The sequence below is a fragment of the Carassius auratus genome, chromosome 30 (genome assembly GCF_003368295.1).
Source record: "Carassius auratus strain Wakin chromosome 30, ASM336829v1, whole genome shotgun sequence".
Taxonomy (NCBI): domain Eukaryota; kingdom Metazoa; phylum Chordata; class Actinopteri; order Cypriniformes; family Cyprinidae; genus Carassius; species Carassius auratus.
The window spans coordinates 8,723,628-8,746,834 of NC_039272.1; the positions used below are offsets into that span (position 1 = coordinate 8,723,628).

Sequence of the window (23,207 nt, forward strand, 5' to 3'; positions counted from 1 at the left end):
ATTGATTTATTCACCGCCAGGAGCCATGAGATGCACATTTTAATATGGATGTGTGCACTTTATTTGACTACTTTTAGACTGTTGAACAAAGACACTCACCCCAATAAAGTTTGAAAGAGCCAGGACAAGTTTTAATATAACTCCGACTGGATTCATCTGAAAGAAGAAAGTCATTTACACATAGGATGCCTTGAGGGTAAGTAAAACATGGACTAATTTTCATTTTTGGGTGTACTAAACCTTTAATACATGTTCCCACTTTTATGATTCTAATTAAACTTAAAAATTAAGCATTTGGGCATCTTGTTTCTTACTTTTTATAACCTCTTCCATCCCACTTTTCAAAAATTTATATATGGATAAAATCAAGACCCACCCTACATTATTTGTTGTTGTCTAAAATAGATTTTTAGCAAACCGCTTTCAAATGACTCAGCACACAACACTAATCTGGTTGTTATTTCTATAAGTTTTAGATATTAAGAAAAATACATTTTAATGTATTGTAATGAAAATTTTGTCAAAATCAATATTAACAATTTTTCGTAATGGTATTTTAACAATTCTTTCTCCATCAGTTTTTTTTATAAATACTGTATATTTATGATACTTAGATGTTAATGTTTGCACCATTCATTTCTTTAACCATGTAATTGTTTAGTCCAAAGAAATTATTAAATCACAAATAACTGAGCTTTCTCACTATGCCAAAAAGAACTGAGGTATTAGTTGCTCTTTGCTCATAGGGTAAACAAAACAAATGCCATTACATGTGACTTTTTTTAATTTTTTTACAACTTTCTTTTTTACAATGTATCAAAACAATACTTGAGCACAAAAGAAGCTGGTTTCATACATTTCATATTATGAATAATATAATTACCAAAGCTGCAAAATCACATTAGGAATTGTAATCATCCTTCAGAATAAAGGTCGAAATTACACTACACACAGAATACTACACACAGAATAATTATTTAATTTAAATCAGTTACATGATAATTCAGTAAAAAAAACATATACAATACTAACAAATATACTGTCAAAAAACAATGGATGCCTAAATAGTCATGAGTCATAGTCATGAATCATAAGCACGTATGCTTCAGAACAAGAGATTGGAGTTTGAGTTCAAGATTTATGGCAACAAATCATTTAGTTTGACACATTTATTATCAAGTAAACATCACACTGTTAAAACTTTGCCTAACTTTTATCGTGTTTCATGTTCTATTAGTGGTAACGTTTTTTTTTTTTTAGATGTACCCACAACTGAACTTAGAAACAAGTTAACTGTGATTAGTCATGTTACATGTGAGTCAGATGGCTGCTTATCTATACTCGAAGCATTAGAGATACAGCAGGTTGTGGGAAATGACTCTGTGCGAGAGTTATCCCAAGTCAAGAATAATTGTACAATGATTATACAAATGATTTTGATGAGACTAGAACTGTGCATGTCACAAAGACTGCTCACTTACCATTCCGCTTCTCTGAGTGTTTAGATGGGTGATTGGGAGGCGGAGGTGGCGGAGTGTCAGGTGGTGCGTGAACCCCCCGGGAAAGATGCTCCTGGGGTGTGGTGCTGAGACGAGTATTGGGATTGCGTTTAGGCTTGGTTGGAGGACAACGGGAGGGATTTGACTGGTTTTGGGGGTCTGAGTCTGGATAATATCCATTCTCCATCTCCTCTCCTTCACCGGTGCCCACAGCATGGCAGGATTGAGAGCGCGGGGCCATGGCAGCCGCACAAGAGTGAGGCGAAAGGTCCTGGGATGCTGGCATCGTCATGAATCCCATTCGGAAATGGCGCCGAAATGATGCCAGATCCCGAACCTTCCCAACGGTCGCGGAAGAGGCATCTTTATAATTCGAGCTATGAGAGATGGGAAGATCAGAGAATGAGAGATGGAATCAGAAATTGAGGAAAAAGGAAGTATTCCTCTGTAGAGAGATTCTTTATCAGATTAGAATAATAAATTTGTTTTTACTTTGTGCTGTAGGCCTCCCACTTTCTCCTCTTTTCTCTCTCCTCGTTTCTACCGATAAAGGCTCTATTAATAGCTCACAGTCAATTTCATTTTTGTCTCTACAGCCCCCGTTGTACACTATCCTTTGCTCATTTCCGGAGTTTAAACTCCCTCCTACCACTGCACAGTCACACAGACCAATACCTACACTCATAAAACAAACACATACCTCAGTTATGACTGGGACTTTCTATCCACTTTTATTGCTTTTAACCCTAAACCAAACCAAGACATTTAAAAAACAATTTTTTATTTAATATGTTTATTAAGCTGTGTTTTTGTGATTCCCACAATGTAGGTAATTTCAGGTTTAACTGTCCTTGTGGAGACATTTGGTTCTCACAATCTAAGCAAAACCAGACCACACACACACACACAAGATCAGGATGAATGATGAGAGAGGAAGCGGTTCATGCCAGCCTGCGAGAGACCCAACAGCCTCTTCACCCTCCCATCCTTCTCTTCTCCTCTGTTGTTCTCAGCTCTCCTTCTTTCTTATGCTTTCATTGTTTCTTTTTCATCTTCATATCCCTTAAAGTTGGCATGAAATTAAAATGTATTTATTTTCCAAATGCATGTTATAGATATTATTGTGAACATCCATGTACATCCATATCCTCCCATGTACAATATGTGTTTACATTTTTTCTTTTTTTTTAATTTACCTTCTAATGTTCAATAAAAATGTAATAACTGGACCGTCTGAAGATATAACAGACCTCTCTCTGGTGATGTATGCTGGACTTCTTCAATCATTAATCCTCTTAAACCCACCCATGCAAGCTCACGTTTATCCTCCTTGTTTTCTAGAGTGTTCTGTCTACATCACAAACTACAATCAAAAAACAGTGGATAGAATCAAGTACCAACCCCACATTTTATTTATTTTGATAATCTGTTACACTGAGATACACATCAAAATACGGAAGAAATATCAGTGGCTACTTCCGTTTTATCATGACTTTATGTCTGGAATTTTTGGGATGGTTGATGCAAAATTGGTTGTCCTATTCCTTTAATAATTTGCAAACATTGTTTAATCAGCTGATCTTTTGCTCTCTGGCTTTCTTTCTACCCCCACACAAAAAAGACATTGTCCACAGGCCGTGTTTCTCCCTTCATCCCTCTCTCTGCATCTTTCTCCTGAATCAACTAGCATGCACTCCCCGTTTCCAAGGCAACTAGCCTGTCATTTGTTTATTGTTTGCAGATTTTTTTCTCTAAACACACAAACTCTGAACACATACTGGCATGCGTGTACACACACACACACACACACACAAGCTAATTCAGGTGTGGCTAAGCAGCATATTGTGGGTGGTAAATAGTGGGCTGCCATCAGTACAAACACACACACACACACACACACACAATTAAAGGTAAATGAATCACTGATGCTGTTTTTTGATGATAGGGTGAGCTAGGAAAAATATTTAGAGCTATTTAGAGATAGAGATGTTTTTAACAGAACCACTAGAAGGATACTGATATTGCAAATATATTGCTCTTTTTTATAGCTCATGTGACTTAATGGAGTTCTCAGTGATGGAAAATATCAAGTGTTTCCTAGGTGTTCTTATCATATCTCATGGAAGGAATAAAAATAGACAGAAATTAGACAATGTAATCCAGTATAGTAACATTAGAGAGCAATATAAAATAATGTGGATAGCATTAAAACACAAATACTTCAAAGAGCAAATGTCCAGTTTAGAAATGCTCGAGTTCATTTTGGAAAAAAATAAATAAAAAATAAACACATTGCTGGGAAGCAAGATACTTAACCAAAAGTCTCCATCCATTCCATTGGTGTCAAGGAGAAACAATAATTGCTATTAATGAGATCTCAATTAAGATTTTTTTTCTTCCTCTGAGCATAACTGTCATATTAGAAATTCATGAACGTCTTCCTGTCAACTTTTAAGATGTGTAAACATTGTCTAGAGACCACTGTGTGCCCCTCCTCTGACCTTTGTGAAGGTTGTGCATGTGCATGAGGTCCAGATGGATGAAACTCATCAATACACTGCAGTGTGTGTGAGTGTTAACGTGTGTGTGCCTCTGTTGTCAGGCAGAAGGCAGAGAAGATGCTGAGTTATAGAGTTTGGAAAAGAACAGTACCACAGGATATGATGCACAGGCAGGGCACACAGCGTATGAGCTCACAGTACAGCCGTCGTCCAGGTATAATCTGGACAAAAAAGATCTGATGAGTCTGAACATCTCATCAAAAAATCCATCCAAGGACATGCACACACCTTAGTAACATATTCTGAATAAACTACTGGACTGAAATAATCTAATTGTGTGATGCTTATTGAGTTTTCTACACCAGATCATTGTGTTAACTACATATGTGTCAGTCCTTCACCCGATGACAGTGCTCTACTGTTCACAGGTTCGGTTCGGGGTCGCTAAGATTTTTAAAAGCTTTTTTAAAGAAGTCTCTTATCTTTATTTAATAAAAGTTACAGTAAATAGAGTAATATTGTAAGATGTTATTACTATTTAAAATAACTGTTCAAATTTAATAAATATGAACATATATATATATATATATATATATATATATATATATATATATATATATAGTCTTGTAACATTGTAATTGTAATTTATCCTTGAAATAAACAAATCTATCTATCAATCGTATTAATTTGTTAATTTCATATTATTTGATAACCTGCTTACCCAAAACTTTTGAATGGTAGTGTATACTAAACCAATAAATTTTATGCTAATGAATGCAGCAAACATGCTATGGTGTGTTACCCCATTTGTGCCACAAAAAAAAAAAAGTTTGAAAGAATATCTGTGACTGAAAACAAAATGAGAGGGAGCAGACTGCGAGGTTTGCTCTGAGGATTTCAGGTTGTTTCGTTTCATTTGACACAATGCTTCACATGGCAGAATAAAAGCTAAAAGGAACAGGGAACTGAAGCAATTCACGTCTGCTCTATTTCTGCTGTTTTGCTTGAGGCTGCACAACATGTGGCTCTTACATGGCTTTATCTGAGTCTAGAGTTACTCATTACATGTGTACATCACATTAATGTGCAGAATCAGTTTACTCAAATGAATTAAGTTACTCACTTAATTCATTCATTCATTTGTTGCCACTTAAGATTGACAACAAGATATAAGAAAAGAGAGATGGGAAACAGGGAGAGCTGGATAAATGAAAGAGAATCATCTGCATTCAGCAGCACAGAGGCGGAGGATGGAGGGATTGAGTGGGAGGACGAGAGAGGAAGTGGACAGATCCTCCAGACAGAGAGCAAGCATGCGTGGGTGACCTCTTGTGTATCTCTTTACGTCTGTGAAGGGGAATGAAAGAGGTGAAAAGAGCCGAGATAACTGCTTAAAGATATTGTGCATGTATGTATAAAGCAAGTTTGATGTGATAACACATGTATGTCTGCATGTGTGAGTAGTTTATACAAAGGCGGCTAAAAGCAGCTTGTCTGAATGAGCTCAGGATGTATTCAGGGTTCTGCGTGTGTCATGAATGTAGAACACAGTGTGGATAAAAAGCGCTTTGATGTCCATTTACACAGGTGTCAGAGACAATCATCTAAATGCATTCTCCTCTTCATCCAGAAACACTGAGATGGAGAGAGGGAGAGTGTGTAATGCAAAGAGGCATAAAGGTTGCAATCAATCCTGTCCAGCTGAGAAGAACTGCGGAAGAAAAAAAGCTTTCAAACGATCACAACTGAACTGAAGATGCAAACAAAGCATTGCAGAATATTGTAATATACAGACTTTCATATAAGGTATAAGGTGTCTTAAAAAGAGTGCACATTTGTCCCCAGACTAATGTTAAGCAGGGACAGAGAAATACATAGAAAACAAAAAAGGAATATTTAGTTTTTCTTTAGGATGCATTATATTGATACCATATCAGTTAAATATGAGATATTATTAGATATTTTAAGTTGCTGTAATCAAATGCCCTTGCTTTAAGGAGCATTATTAAGAGATTTCAAGTTATCGATATCAGCCGATAATTCTATATTTTATTGTTCATGCCCCCTTTCTCAAATTTTAACATTTTCAATACCACTCTGATGATCTATTGCTCACTTACACTTTACAGTTTAAAATAAAAGCACTAATAATTTAATAATTCTATTAAATCTAATCTTGAGTTAATCTCAAAATCTATCTATCTATCTATCTATCTATCTATCTATCTATCTATCTATCTATATATATATATATATATATATATATACATACATTTTGATGCCTAAATTCACTTGTAGCATTTACAAATTGTTTTTACCGTTTTATCAAGACAAAATAGTATAACCTATTTGGTGTTATCAGCAGATGGATGAAAGTGTTGTTTTCTATAAATGACAATCAAATTGTGTATATATATTGCAACAATAAACAAAAAAGTAACATATTTATTACTAACTTATGTTTATAACTTATTTTATGATTACAGTAAATATTCAAAATAAAAACCTGAATAAACTGATATGGATAACTGCATTTATTTGTAAGATAATCAGACAAAGAATTCTGTTTTTTGTCTATACTTCTACTGTCTACTGATGTACTTGGACAACAGAGGGGCAGATTGTGTTGTAATATATCCTGCTCTCTCTGACTCTCTCCAATCTTTCTGTATCTCAGGGTGAAAGAAGATTGGGATACTTTGCATAAAATATGAAATACAAATGTCTCTATTTCAGAGTTAAGGCTACTCTTAATTGTGTCATATCCATCCATATTGATCCCTCTCTCTCTTCTCCTTAATAATCTTATTCATTCTACTCTTCTCCTTCAGTTTAACCTTTTTCTCACCTTCCTTACAGAGTTAGGATTTTACTAATCTTCCCCTTGCTCCCTTCTTTTTTCCTTTACCTTTCATTTAAGCTCTGGAAGGCATCTCCGTAACCCCTTCTATCCTTCTCTCTCCACACAAATTAACTTCGGTGTCTTAAAGCAAGCTCAGAGATTTCCTTCTTTCTTTTACCTTTTCTTGCCCTCCTGATCTCTGTGCCTCCAGTCCAGTCGACTTTTGCGGTACAAAAGGTTCATGTCGCCACGGGGATGCTCCTCCTTACAGCCAATAACAGCACAGTGCAGCCACTGGCCCCGCCTCTCTATGTCACGCAGGAAATTCTCCACCGCCACATCCTGGGCGGAGCCAAAGCTCATGGTATAGAAGACCAATTAGGAGCAGGGGGAGGGATTTCAAAGCTTTCCCTCGTCCCAGTTACCTGTAAAAGAGTGAAATGCAGGCATTTGGTTAGTAGTTTGCATTTTCAGTAGTATGCAAATTCATTCCATTCTTTCTGATAACATAAAATCCCAACCGTCCAAACTGAATGGAAATAATTAACACAGCGCAGATACTTTACTCCGCGTTCTCTAGACCAAACAATTTATAAAAATAACCTTTCTACCTGTTTTTGTGCTTACTAAAATAAACTAACTAAAATGTACAATATATGATTGACTGCGCTTCTCAGTAAATACACACACACACACATATATATATATATATATATACATGTACATACATACATATATATATATATATATATATATAAACCAGACCTGCAACCCACCGGCTGGGAAACACTGTGTTTTATTCTCTTATCATCTTAAAATACTTTTCACACTTTCGCCCTCAGATCTGTCTTGCACATTTACACATCACACATATAGTATAAAAGGAAGGAAAGTTCTTAAGTTGTGACCTGTAATCATCACTACTGCACTTAAATTCTCGTCTTCATCACAGTGGCCTGTAAAGGGCATGCACCATCTCTCTCTCTATCTTTGAGAGGAAGATCTGAGTAAGTATGAGTGGCTCAGTTGGCTACAGGCCCCTGGGCTGCCCCAGCGGTGCCTGTGTAAATCTGCAGTCTGTAATGCAGCCTGTCACATGTAGTCTTTGGCAGGAGACAGAACAAGCTAGCAAGAGAAGAAGAGAGAGCAAGCGAGCGCATTCGAGCTGCTTGTTGTGGGGCAGATATTGTACAGAGTGCTCAGAGTTTGAGCGCTGGGTACTACGAGAGAGTTCTGATTGGCTAAAAAGGATACAGCTGTCAACTGCTGTGCTTTTCCAGTGTTTTTCCAGAACAGAGAGAAAGAGAAAGCACAGGAGAGGGAGAGAGATAGGGACTTAGAGAGATAGAGAGCAATGACGAGAAGAAGGTGAGTGGGTTAGCTGAGTATGTTGCTGAATGTGCAGATATGTGTACGTTGAGTGCATCAGCAGTATTGCTATGTAACAGGAACACAGCTGGACTCGAATGTTTTCACACAGTTTAAGTGTCCTATAGACAACAAACACATTTAATATACACACAAACACATCACAAAATGATTCATGTGCATCCAGGCACCCACTTAGGCAGTCATGCATCACTAACCAGTTTATAAAGTCACGCACAACCGAAGGTAGTTTATTTGGAAGGCACATGCAGTTTTATTTCCAGTCTTTGCCCAACACACGGAAGAGCTATGAATGAAAAATGAATGAATTTATATAATTACTCATTAAACCCATGCCTGCGAGTTAAACTTCATTGTAAACTGGGTCAGATCTTACAGTAGAGGGGAGCTAGAGACGAATATGGAGCAATACAGCGTCATAGATGTATACGGCTTATATAATAAATGACGCAAACTTTTTATCCACGACAACATAAATTGCATTACACTGACACTTTACTGATACCTAAGAGACAAAACAGAAAAACTGATCAAACCATCGAAACAAAGACATTGTACCAACACATTATGGAAACTAATTTCAGCATTCCTGTGTCAACAATTTCTGTTAACCAAACTTCCAATGTCATTCAACACTGCTTACTGCATATGGGATCCAATCTTGCTCCTGAAAGTTTTAAGTGATCCTGAAGTCTTTGATTGAGCTGGTTCAGGTGTGTTTAATTGGGACTAAAGATAAACTCTGCTGGAAGGTAGCTTTCAGAAGCAGGATTTAGACAAACCCTTGACTTTTACATTTCTATATGGTTTTAATAGCTCAGCCACTTATAGTTAACAAGATATGCCAGGACAGCTCAGTTTTAAATCAACAAAACCAAGCCAGTCCGGCTTTGACAGGAGCCAGCATTCTGATGCAGAACATCCATCTTTCTTAGTTTATCGTCTGTATATTCTGGTTCAAATAATGATGGCTGGGCAAAAAATTGCAAGTCATCCTCTTCGTAAAACTTTTGTCGAAATACAAACAAGTTTTATGTACAGTGTGTCTGCTTGTAAACAAGGCACAGCACATCCGGGTTCTACATCAGAACTCCGGCTCCTGTGTCAGCAGAACTACACACGAGTTGTGGTACTCTTGTGAACGCATGGTGAAGATGGACATGGGCGAGAAGAAATTGTTTAATAAAGTTTGGTTTTGTTTTCCTTGCACACAAGAAGTATTATCCTAGCTTCATATAATTATAATTGAACCACTGATGTCACATGGACTATTTTAATGATGTCCTTATTACCTTTCTAGGTCTTGATTGGCTAGTTGTGTTGCTGACTATGAAGGGTCAGGAAGCTTTCAGGAAAGAACTTATTTTGTGTTCTTGAAGATGAACGAAGGTCTTACAGGTTTGGAACGACATGAGGGTGAGTAATTAATGACATAATTTTTTTTTGGGGGGGGGGGGTGAACTATCCCTTTAATGTGCTCAGGCCTGGGCTTGAAGAGGGCCTGGACTGGATCACAGGGAATTAAAACCTCATTGCAAGACAAGACAGCAGCAAAAGACAACAACAAAAACACAACAAATCAGTTAACTACAAATAAATGAATGAAAAAAATTAAACAAAGGACAAAATTATCAGTAACCATTACAGAAACAATTACCCTCAGTGTCTTTTAGAAGTGCTATAACTAAATGTATTTAGTGACAAAAACATGGACAGTTTTAAGTTTTTCCTGTATTGTTTTTGGGCATTAAACTTTAAGTATTTTTCCCTACTTCTATCTGAACATGTGGAACAGTCAAAGGTACAGAGCATATAAAGTATAATAGTACGTTTGATAGTCACAACCGTTAATAAAATGAAGAGCACTATGAAAGACCATCTAGCTTTTTAAAATTTTGTTCATGTATAGCATGTTAATCAGTTCCACTGTAGACTTCAGGACATACACCTTTGTCCATACAGTATTTCTCCTGAGTTTCTCTCACCACAAATCAGTAGACACATGAATGAACAGTTCGGTCTGTAATATATGTCATTTTTCCACCTCCTTATCTTCCTCCATCCACCCCCACACCCTCCTGCCCTCTACACTCACTGCCGAAACAAACACAAAGGCAAAGAGAAACATTCTGAAAGTGGCCATCATTTGCAACTCCACCAGCACTAACACCCACTGCATGGTCCACAGATGACTCTCTCAGATGAGAAAATATTCGACTTCTTCTGGAGGTTTTGAAACTGTCAATCACACACTTCTGATCTCCAGGCTGTAATATCTTGTTCTTCCTGAACATAATGTTCTCTGTGAATTATGGGAACAAACAAGTCAGTTGGAGAGGGTTATTCTTTTCAACACGCTAAGCACTTGAATAACATAGGGATCAATGCCTTTTTTTATTTTTTTATTTGCTTCTATACCAGATTTCTGTCATTGACCTTCATCCCAAGGTACATATGTATCTGCAACCTCAGAAATTAAATCTATCTAGGTTTCCATTTGTTAACAACACTTAATATCAAATAATGAATAATGTTTCTAAAATTTATCAATCTTGGTTTTTGTTAATCCCAACATTTACTTATACATTAAAATCTAAAATTGTATATGCTTATAATTTTATGATCTATGATCTGAGCTAACAACTAACAATGAATAGTAGTATTTTTATTAACCAGTGTTATTGTAACAAATATACTGCATCAATTAATAATGTTTATGCATTAAAGATTAACTAAAGGATTTATCTTTCCATTATTTTTTTTTGCAATCTCAAGCTCAGTCTCAAGAAATTTTAACATGATTTCAGTGCTTTATTGTGTGTCTAACAATGTAGAAAGTATCTGCTAACAAAATCAAACAGATAAACAAACTCAAGATAAAGAAAATGTGACGGTCATGTCAAAGGATTTGATGTTCCCTTTTCAAATTCTTCATTACAGCTCTCTTACATCTGAGTGTGAACTCTTGAACCGGAAATTTATGCCAAAGGCCTACCCAACACAGGGACTGTCATACATAATCATATCACGTATTGATCAGTGCGCATGTTTGTGTAGCACACATGAGAGCTGTGGAGGGCGAAGACAGGTTTATTTTAGTGTGTAATAGAGATACTTGAGAATGGGAATCAATGAAAGCTCCCCTAGGCTATAACTATGGTAAGACAGACAGATAATCAAGAGAGTTGTGGAAGTGTGGATATTGTTTTACCTTGTGGGATTACATGAACATACTCCCATCCAAGCTTTTCCTCACAAAGCCAACACCAGGACTGATGCCACACTAAGCAAAGATCAATAATCTCTGCAACATGGAATAAGACACTATACAGAACACATAGCCTGAGAAAACACAGATACAGTTACTTTACTACAAACAGAGACTATTATAAATATAGCATCCCAGATACAATTTTTAAACCATGCAGAAAGTAACAGAGTCTAATAACTATAACTGATCCTATACTGATCACAAAAGTGTAATTCAGCATAAACATACTGCATTTAGCATTATTGAAGACACATTTACATATCTTTTCTAGCATATTTCATTACAACAACATAAGACATGTTGTTAATGCCAATCTTATCCGCATACCATACACTACTAGTTAGGGCCCTATCATTTCTGTGATGTAAAGCAAATCGGAATCCAGTCATGAAAATGAAATTTACAATATACTGTAACATTTGGAGAATATTGGGATAGATGAATCAAAGGTAGGTCAGTAAAGATAAATCAATATGCAATATGGTCTAGTGTCTGTTAAGTGAATTTAAATATGGATCCTGCATGTTCTGCGTGTCTCTGTGTGACTGAATGGCGCAGATACACTGTTTCATTTACTACACAGTGCTACACAGAGTTTTCAGCCTTTGCCGCCTCATTGTGAGAAAATGAAGCCATGGACCTAAACTCTAGAGGTGCTCTGAGGATTTTACCTTTTCTTTTGAGAAAAATATGGTTTTATCATATACAATAAACAACCCGTCAAAATAAAAGTTCAGTTAACTTGAAGAAATTATGACAAATATATTATTTAATGTAATGATAGTATTACTACTACTTATAATTATTATTAAAATATTATTTTTTAAGGAATATTTACCAGAAAAAAAATATTTACCAGAATTTATTTAACAGAAAAATGTAAATACACAACAAATATTATAACCAGCACCAACCAAAGTAATGGAAAAAACACAGTATTTAAAAACAAACAAATAATAATATAAAAAAAGAAAGAAATAAAACTGAATATGCGGGGAAAAAAATAATTTCATAAGGCCTTAAAATTTTTATTTTTGTCAAACCTGTAATAAATTGCTGTAAATTCTGTATGTTCATGATTTCAATTAATTAGACATTTTAGTCTTTAGACAAATTCATTTTTTTGAATAACAAAATTTTAAACCATTAAAACAGAGTCTGGAAAAATGTAAACTGACAAAAAATGGAATCCAGAAAAATATAAATGGAAAGAACTGAATTTGATTTTGAAAATTTCAAAGGGCACTACACTACTTTAAATCTCTGGCATGATTTGAGATGATATCTTGAGCTTCAATGGAGGAAAGACCATCAGACCATCTGTCGTGTGATCAAATTACTTATTTGATTAGTGACCTAGAAATACTGCAGAAGTTGAAACATTTCTTAATCATTTAAGGTTATAATGATTCTTAGCTTGTTCTTTCAAATGATAAAAATTTGCATCCCCGATTTTCAATGTTTCAATGTTTTATATTTTTAGACTCTGCTGTATTATATCATAGTGATTGCACATGGAGCCTCAAGACACATACACACATTCCTCATTTATGTATATAAATGTTTTCACACACCTACTTAAGAACACAATATTCCTTCAAGCGTTCCATTACAGGTGCAACAACCACTTAAGACATACAAGCTTGTTTATATAGATGTTTGGGTCATAAGGTCAGTTCACACAGATCATTAAAGCTCAGGGACAGATGGGATTTGCGCGCACACACACACACACACACACACAACAATACATCCACTGCATAAATAATCACACCGACATGACAGAAAAAAATATATATATTTGCATGTGTAAATTCGGTCAACTCATGTATTTGCATGGCAGATTTTGCAGCGCTTCCCAAAATCTGTGTGTGAAGTCACATAAGCCGTCCCTCACTTATTGTCCTGTCCCATTACACTGCACCTGGCTGTTGTCATGGTGACCGGCCAGCTGTCGCTTTTTGGCGGCTGCTCTCCTGTCACTTCAGAACCACAGAGCTCTCTCGTGCCGAATGCCAGTGTGAATGAGAGAGACAGACAAAGGTGAATTAGAGACAGACACAGAGAAATAGTAGAGATAGAAAGGTGGAGAAAAAGAGGAAGGAGGGAGGAGACCACATTTGAGGGGTTGGGGAAGGTTAAAGAGTCTGGCAGGAGGTGCTTAGCAAGACGAAAGCATGTGAAAGAGAACGAGAGCGAGCGAGAGAGACAGACATGAGCAGACAGACAAGAGGACAAGTGCAGAAAGATGGATGGAAGAGAATATGGAGACAATGAATGCAGGAGCGGGCATAAAAAACAGATGGAGAGAAAAGGAAGTGTGTTGTAAGGATGGGGGAGGGATGTGAAACCATGTCTCTCACACCAGTCACTGTGTGCGGTCTCCTAGCAACACTGTCTACTGCCGTCCACATCCCTCTCTCTCTCTGTCTGTCTCCATCTCTCGTCTTCTAGCTCAATGCTCACACTGTAGGATTCCAGTCTCTCTGTGTGTGTGCATGCTCGCTTTGCTTTCCTTTAGCAAACTTACTCGATCTGTTAGGACTTCAGTTTTGTTTTTTAACAGACTCAGCAACTCAATCAGTCGGAGCTGTCATGGGACGGAGTCAAAAGCAGGATAAATGATTGAAGCAAGCCGGGACACATGCATGCTGGGAGTGCCACCCACAGGGAAATCAGCCGGTGCATACACACCGCAGCACCTGTGTGCATATATTAGCAATGTGTGTTCTGTGCAAAATCAGGTACTGTAATTGAGACACACAGTTTTCAATACTGCAATGTGTGGAACAACACAATATAAACTTAAGGGGGACAGTTTACCCAAAAATTATTCTGTCATTGACTCGCTGTCATGTCCAAATCTGTATGACTTTCTTTTACTGCTTCTTTTTTGTCTATTAAAATGGATGTCAGTAGCTATGTTTAATCACCCTGTTTTAATGAGCATTTTGAAATATCACTTCAGAAACAAGTGTTGGAAATGCAAAATCGCAAAAGAAGTTGCATGCTCATTGAACGTGGTTTATAAATTGTGCAAAAAAGTGTCCATGCGAATAATAGATGGAAACGCATTTGCCGAATAAAATCCTCCATATGCATATAAAAAGTCATGTCATTTGCTATGGGATGGGGTCCTTTTTCCACAGCATTTGAAATGTTGTTATGGTTATTCTGAATTGTGCGTTCCTAAATGCATATATTAACTGTTTTAATATATTTAAAATTTTAATCACTCGTTAAATTACTTTCTTTTACTGTTGTTTTCAATTTTATATACCTGCTGTGTTTATTTTATGACTAAATTAAATCCTTTTATGTAAAGCACTTCTGATTACCACTGTATATGAAATGTGCTGTATAAATAAAGTTGCCTGCATGCCAGCTTTTCATCAACTCATGTACCCCCTGCAGTTCCCCTCACAAACCCCCAAGGTTTCACAAACCCCCGTTTGGGAAACCCTGCTCTAGTCTGTCAGTTACAGCAACACCTATATCACCTGAAATCGCAGCTTTTAGACAGGTGAGATCTTTCTGTCTCCAGCACTCACACTGACACTATACACATTTTTAGTTTCACATTTTATTTCACATAACACATGCACACATTTGTTTTTCCATCACGGTGGGGATTTTCCAGATTTTCAACTGCCAAACCCAAACACACAAACCTTCACCACAGATCAACAACACTCTCAACAAATGATGAATATTTAATAAAGTCTGGACTAAAAATAACCTACTTTCTCTCTGTCTATGTATACAATTTGCTCTCTCACACATTGAATTTAAGGAATATACTGCATCTCTGGGCAGCTGAAGCAGAATCCCACTGCACTCAACCTGCAGTCTATTTGTCCAGCTCCATAGAGAGGATAGCTGTGTCTGGTTGCACCGACTGGAAAACACCCATACACACAAGCAATCACACACTAAGCACTGCAGCAGACTGCCAATTAGCAAGGAACTGTGGAGGAGCAACCGCTTCCTCACATGCAGCACTCCTCTGAACATGTGTCCAAGTGTGTTTTGTCGAAACAAAGTGCAGCATCACCAGGGATTACCAGCATTTGCCTTATTCTGCAAGCTGACAAAATACATCTCCTCATCCCAATTCTAAATCACTCCTCCCTTCCACTGCTGTTCCGCTCTCTTCTTCTCCTGTTTTCCGCATCCAATTTTCACTCTCTCTCACTTTATTCATGGAAGCACTCACTGACCTCCTCTCCCCTCCTTTTCGCTTTACTCCTTCCCTTGTTCACTTTCTTTTTCCTCCTAGTGTGCCCTTGGCTTCATCATGCTCACTGGAATCTGCAGTAATCAAGGTGACGTGCTACATACACACGCAAGCCAGTACATATGCTAACGCACACGCATGTCAACGCATATGCAAACACGTGAAGCAAACATACTCACATGCGTCCTGAATTGCGAAAGCAAGACAATGTAAAAAAGGAAACACCACTCTTATGTTGTAGCATCTGTGTGTTTGCATGTGCAATTTGGAAGCACTTCTTAATACAATCAGAAAAAAAAATATTTGGATTAATAAAAGTAACATCATGATACTACAGGTAGACGTCTACATGTACAAACACATACGCAAACAGAAACACACAGCAACACTTACACATGCTAAGCTGGGGCAGCCGGTGGAGTAATGGACCCCTTCACATGTTCATCCCGAGGGAAGACTTGTTTTGAGTATTGCTTTGTGTATGGTGTAAGTGTTTCTGTATTCTTGCACATCTGTTTCATGTGCTGTGTACACAAGTGAACAAAAGACTGCTCATATGTGTGTGTGTGTGTGTGTGTGTGTGTGTGTGTGTGTCTATGTGTTACATAGGTAAGATGAGGACAAGGAGGTGGGAGCTGTAATGACAGAAGCACAAATATTTTCACAGTTTGAGACCTAGAGGCTGCTCACCTACACATACTTGCTTTACACACAACAACAACCAACAATGCACACCCACAGCCTCATCAGAAACCCACAAGTATGCCATCATTTCTATCAGCCTCATTCAAGATGGTTAACTGACCTTTGGGACTCGTTATGCTACAAGTAAAGACTGTAGGCCTATATGATACATTATGTCAGTAGGTAAGCGACCAGTGTAAAATGCATTTGATGTCTAATTCATTCAACCAAGAGATTCCCTTACGAAAAAGAAGTTTATTCAAGTGTGCTATTAGTATACTTCTTAAACTATAAAATAGGAAAGTGTGCTTTTAGTTTACTTTTTATGTACTTCTCAGAAATTGGCTTTATATACTTAAAATGACATGGTATATCAAGTATATTTAAGTATACTTGACTTATACTTACAAAAACTCTAAATATATCTAAGCTATACTTCTAGAATATGTGTTTTCATTATTATACAGTAGAGGACACTAACACACATCTTCTGCACTGAATTTCCAAAAAACAGAAGTGATTAATGCTAACAATTATTTAATCACTCGTTAACGCAGTTTTTTTATTATTATAAAAGTCTGTTGCTCACTGGCTCTGAATACAGATATAGACAAATCATGGGCCACAGGAGGGGATCCTGATCAAATTATTTAGGCTAAGCATAAACATTCACAAATTACTGTCCACTGTTATTTTTTAATAGAAAAGAATGCAACGAGCTTGTAATCAAGTTGGAAATAGGACGTTTTCGATATCACTTTTTGCCGCTCAGAAATATTCAAGCAATCATGCAGTAGGTATCAGAAGATCTGTACTCCTGTGCGTTTAACGCTTACACTCACTGATATATATTTAAACTGAACTGCGCTCTGGCCCATAGATTAATATACAATTAATATACAATTTTACACACACACACACACACACACACACACATACATATTTAAAATTTATTAAATAGAATACTTATTAATATTAACACACACACACACACACACACGTAACAAATATCTGAAGTTATTCTACACACATCTTTTATATAAATCTTGCACATTATATACAACATTTTTACTATTAGTAATTTATTTACAAAAAAAAGTTTCATTATATAATAGCCTATATTACATTTTTTAAAGTATGGATACATTGTTATTTTATATAACTGTTTTTTAAATAACTAATTTACACTGTTCTATAAGTTCACTAAAGCAAAACCATAATTTTTAGGCGCATGCACTTCTGGATAGAAATCACTACCATAAATAAAATAAGCAAAGTATGTGGTAACCTGCTCTGCCCCAGTTGTGAAGGACTCCCCCAGTTCACAGCAACACAGTGCCTGCTGATGACAGATGCCAGATCCAGCCACATGACACTCCTCCAATTTAGCACATATAAACACACATGCACAACCATTCCAAAGCCCCTTCCATGCTAAAAGTGTTTAGACTCTCTGACCTGAAAGTGTTTCTCTAACAGAAATGACATACTGTGCAACCAAGTGGAAGACAGAATGAAATATTTGACTTTTTACGTAGCAGAATCTATTTTGGACCTAGAAAACACAATTTGTGTGACGGTGTTGTGAACGTCTCTGGTTGTGTTGCTTTTAAGTTCAGTAGAAACCAGGTCCACAAATCTAACTTAAACCATGAAAATTTGATGTCCTCCCTCTTGTTCCCTCAGTCTGTGTACAAGCTATGCTCTATTGAATCTGAAACATTGATGTTGCCAGTGAAAGTCCCCAGTGATACTGGCCTCTTCTCCTCCATGTTCTCCCGCTTCTATCTTTACTATTCTCTTCCTGTAGTCCTAAGCAAAACATGTTCAGAGCTCCAGTGCTCTCTCTGTATCTACAACAATAACTCCAAAGACAGACAAGTATGTGTACATAGAAAATCCACATATAGATGGTGTCAGATTAAGGGTGCTTAAAACTACACCATAATGCCTGAGAGCGCTACTTTACAGTGCTACATTAAAGTGCTATGCTCTACTAACCAAATTATGCTTTGCATTAGTATGCTAAAGCAAATGCTAACTGAACATTAGTGCGAAATACATGGATTGCTACTTTGCTTCCAAGCATACAGTAAGCCTCAGTGCCTGAAGGGTTCATTCTAATGTACATCTATCCCAGCTTTCCCTTAATAATTCTGTCTTGCATCACATTAGCAAACATTCATCTTTATTCATCAGTACTTCTTTACCCACCCTTCCCACATCTCATTTGATTTAAGCCTAAAACAGACATCATTCTGCTGCTCAGATGCAAACCTACCATAAAAATTCAATGCCGCCCTTTCGGGAAGTCTACAATGTAAAGCCTGAGCTTGGATCATCCAGACAGATAGACAGAACTAAAGCCCAACCCGAAAAATGAGTTTTACAAGGGAACATCTATCAAAGTCTAATCAAACATACAGTCTCTCCTTCTGTCCAACACACTATATTTATCCTCGGTTTCTCTCCTGTTAAATCCTTAAGTCTCTTAAGATCATATGATGTTCTCTCTACCTTGTTCACAATTGCACTTCTATTCTCTTATTTTCCAATTACACAGTCTTTAAAACTATCTGCTCATTATCTTATTACACTTATTCTAATTCAGCCTTTCCAATCTTTGCTCATTGCACTCCCCTTTCTTTCTCACATGCTGTTGTCATATGCTGTTTCATCAAATTTCAAAAACAAATTCATGGGAGCTTAAAGACAGGGAGACAGAGAGACCGTAGGCATTCTCTTACCCACCACTAGAAGTCACTCTTATTGTGCTGCATGTATTTGAGTGAAGTTGCTATAGATTTTAATAGGGGGCAGTCGTGTCCTAATGGTTAGAGAGTTGGGCTTGTAACCCAACGGTCGTGTGTTAGAGTAGGTGTGGGTAGTAAATGTCCAGCGCTCTCTCCACCATCAATACTACGAATGAGGTGAGTCCCTTGAGCAAGGCACTGAACCCCCAACTGCTCCCCGGGTGTCGCAGCATCTTTAAGTCGCTTTGGATAAAAGCATCTGATAAATGACTAAATAAATTGAAAAATTATATATATATATAATATTTTTCATTTTAAAACAATACAGTTATGACACTATATTTATTATTTCTATTGGTGGGACAAAAGTTAAATTCTGCTAAATTGTATAACACGATATCGAAATGTATGTTAGCCTTAAGCAAATTTTAATGCATGTGCAAGTATGATTTCAGCAAACTCATCCAATGGTAAACTTCATAAAGTATGTCCATACATTAAGACAAATTATTTCAACATTGTATTTATATAAGCCACACACACCAGCCACTAACTCCAAACGGAGAACACACCCAGGAACTTAATGTATTCACTCCAAAAGGGAAAATCCACCATGTTACAAATGCATTGATTAATTGATTGATCAGTTGAAGGATTGACTGAAAGGTCTTGTATATGGCAAGCATGTATTTTCTGTACTGATTGTGAGGTTAGATTCCAAAAAAAATAATGTTATCATAACAGCAAATTACTCATTATCAATTAGTCCTAACTCCTGACTAACTGTTAAAAAAAACTCGGCCATTATTGTTTAGAACCTTTGCTAAAATGCCTTGTAAGAAGGTATCCAAAGCCTCCAGACAAGGTGGGGCTGGTCTCCTCATGTCTGCAGTGTAGGCTTCAGTCTACACCTCCAAGCCTAACTGGCTTTCCCCATGCTCAACCCGCCTCTCTTGCTTTTAATCCGCGAATAATGTCTCCAGTGGGCAGTCTAACTTGGTGCTATTAGCCTATTAATCATTCCAGGGAATACACAAGACCGGTCCGGAGACGTCCAGGTTCACGCCAGAGACATACACGCGCACGCAGCCACGCCTCCCATCTACTATCACATCACGACTCTAATAAAATTGGCTGCAGTTGTAGCTTGTCGCACGTGCCATTGGCATTCTGATGCCACATTCACGCGAGGTTCATGCAGACATTACGTGAGACGAATATTTCTGGAGACCATCTCGGTTACCACAGACCAGGTTACACCACTGATTACCAAAGTCTATGAATGTCTAATAGTAAAAATGTTAAACGTATTCAAGATAAAGGCTACATCCTTCACATAGCCTACTTACATATCTCACAAATAGCCTCCCCGTGAAGGCTCGTTTCTTACGTAGCGAACTCTAAAACTCGGGCACCTGAAGACGCTCCAAGACGCGTCACTTATATACGCTCAAATGATCACAAACCTTTACAACCTGCCTTTACACATTTACTCTTTGACATTATTTAAGAACAAGGCCGGGTTTTGTGGATAAAAGATCGACGGTGTAGGCGCGATCAATCGAAACATTTTTCATTTTAAAAACTATAAACAGTCGTGATAGCGAAAACAAAATAAACGACTGGTTTTACATGACAACTGTTTTCGGGGCAAAATAATATACAAACATGCATTGGGTTGTTAATGAAAAAAAAGATTCATATTGACTTTAACACGCAATAGCGCTTGGTTAATTCCTCTGTGGGAGATCATATTTCTAGCCTTTCCCAGATGTTTGTAATTATATTTCCACACACAAGTCAATACCAATTGAGCTCGAATTTCGTCACAATTCGTATGATTTAAATACATCCGCCTTTAGTGTACTGAAAACATATGGTGCAGAATAGCTTGACTTACATAAACGATGTGAAGTCGAATTGCAGAGGACAAGTAGTAAAATCAGACAACAACAAATCCACGCCGGTCTGCTGACGATGACATTGCCCTCTTCATAGAGGAAAGACGGAGTTGACAGTAATTTCCAACCGTGTCATAAAATATTAGATGTAAAATTCTATGCGAGGAGACCGAGCATCAGTTCGCTGACGGCTGGCTGCTTTTTGTAAACAACATCCTCATCCCCATTCACCCTCCGCGCGGAGCACGACGAGAAAGCGCTTTGCAATCCATGGTGCAGTTCACTGCGACGTTAGGGAAGGGGAAAAAATATCCGTTCAAAGCAGGCCCATACCATTCACAAATACAGTCTGTTAGTTCACGCTAACCGGGAGACGACTTCACGGTAATAAATGCAGCGCCTGCAGTTAAACAGACACGTTGCTTCGCGCTGATATTAATATTAATATTCTTGCTTTAGAGCTCGTCGGTCACCGGAGAAGCAGATGCCGAGCTACTGATTCCGTTCTGATGCGCGCCACGCTCTCCTGAAATGACGTTGTATCGTGCTGCTGTTTTTGTGAAGGGAGACATTGTCTTCCCTCGCCATACTAAACATAAATTTCACCGACAGTTGTTATGCTGCTGTTACGTTTACATTTTTATGCCTGCCCTTGCCTCCACCTTTCTGACAGCTGATTCGACGCACGTATTTACAATTTTTGTCCGCGTTCGCTCTGTGCAGACGTAAGCAGTCTGTCAGCAAACGCTCCAACGAACCCTAATGCTCAACCAGCAACACCGAGGCACTGCATTATTTTTCTCATGATAATCTCTCTTTTCACTTACACTCTTGTGTTTAGCCTATATGATTTTAAGATCTAGGCATAAATACCAACTGTAACTCGTCACAACCTAATTCACCTGAAGAGGTAAGGCTAAATTACAACACTCATCCAATCTAAACCTTTCACAGACCATCTATCAACATCAAGAAACGCTTAGTATTCATTCATTCATTCATTCATATATTTCCCTAAATTTAGGCACTTCCCTTCTTGCTCTCACTCAGTCCCCACAAACCATTGTATTATAATTGGATGTACATGACCTCCTGCATGCTATCTGTGCCTGGAGTGAGAAAATGTAGTGATGTGAGCAAGAGATGAGAAATGAGGGAGAAATGTGAGAAGTGAGTCTTGAAGACATGGAAAACAAAGGATAACAATAACAGTACTCACACTTCAGGATGGCAGAGAGCCATTCTGTCATCACACATTTAATTGGAGTAGCTCATGCGCATACGGCATGAGATTGCATCACAGAAATAGTCAGGAAGCTAGAATATAACCATTGATCGGTAATGAATCACACTTTGCATTTGCACGAAAGAAGAAATTGGTATACTTAAAATAGAATGTGTTGTCTCTCAGCATCAGCTGAGTAATGAGTAAATCTATTGTGAACACAACTGACTGTTTCTCATAATCTGTGATTGAGTTCAAACAGCATAATCATTTTGTTGGTTTGTTGGTTAAATTTGTCCTTATTTTATGAGGCCCTGCATGCAGCTCATCGAATAAAGAGATGTTGGGTTGTGAAATCACAGGTCCAGATTCATATGTAAATCCATATGTAAACCCCCCTGTACTCCCCCCACTTACCATCATGAACAGCACTGTCACTGCAGTGGAGTCATTCAGGTTCCTGGGAAACACTATCTCTCAGGACCTGAAGTGGTACAATCACATTGATTCCATTGTGAAAAAGGCCCAACAAATGTTGTACCTCCTTTGCCAGCTGAGGAAGTTTAAAATGCCACAGGAGCTGCTGAAACAGTTCTATTCAGCCATCATTGAGTCTGTCCTGGGCACTTCAGTAACTGTCTGGTTTGGTTCAGCTACAAAATCAGACAGAAGACTAAAGAGAATGGTGTGGACTTCTGAAAGGATTATTGGTACTCAACTGCCCACCCTCTAAGAACCGTATACTTCCAGAGTGAGGAAAAGGGCTCAGAAAATTACTCCCCTCACACAAAATGAATCCCTCACATCCAAGTTGTCCCATCTTTGAACTTTTGCCATGTAGCCGGTGCTTTAGAGCCGCAAATACCAGGGCAGTCAGGCACAAGAACAGTTTCTTCCCCCAGGCA

At 37.7% G+C, this 23,207-nt stretch overlaps 1 protein-coding gene across 1 annotated transcript in view; it reads right to left on the reverse strand.

Moving 5' to 3' along the window:
• Window positions 1–21,847, reverse strand: part of LOC113049109 (neuronal tyrosine-phosphorylated phosphoinositide-3-kinase adapter 1-like) — a 30,400-nt gene extending 8,553 nt beyond the window's left edge. Inside the window, exons 1-3 of the mRNA XM_026211158.1 lie at window positions 21,077–21,847; window positions 7,021–7,267; window positions 1,482–1,876 (exon numbers count right to left, since the gene is read on the reverse strand). Coding sequence (XP_026066943.1) covers window positions 1,482–1,876; window positions 7,021–7,205 — 580 coding nt within the window. The 5' untranslated portion in view covers window positions 7,206–7,267; window positions 21,077–21,847. The remainder of the gene's footprint in view (window positions 1–1,481; window positions 1,877–7,020; window positions 7,268–21,076) is intronic.
• Window positions 21,848–23,207: the final 1,360 nt, after the last annotated feature.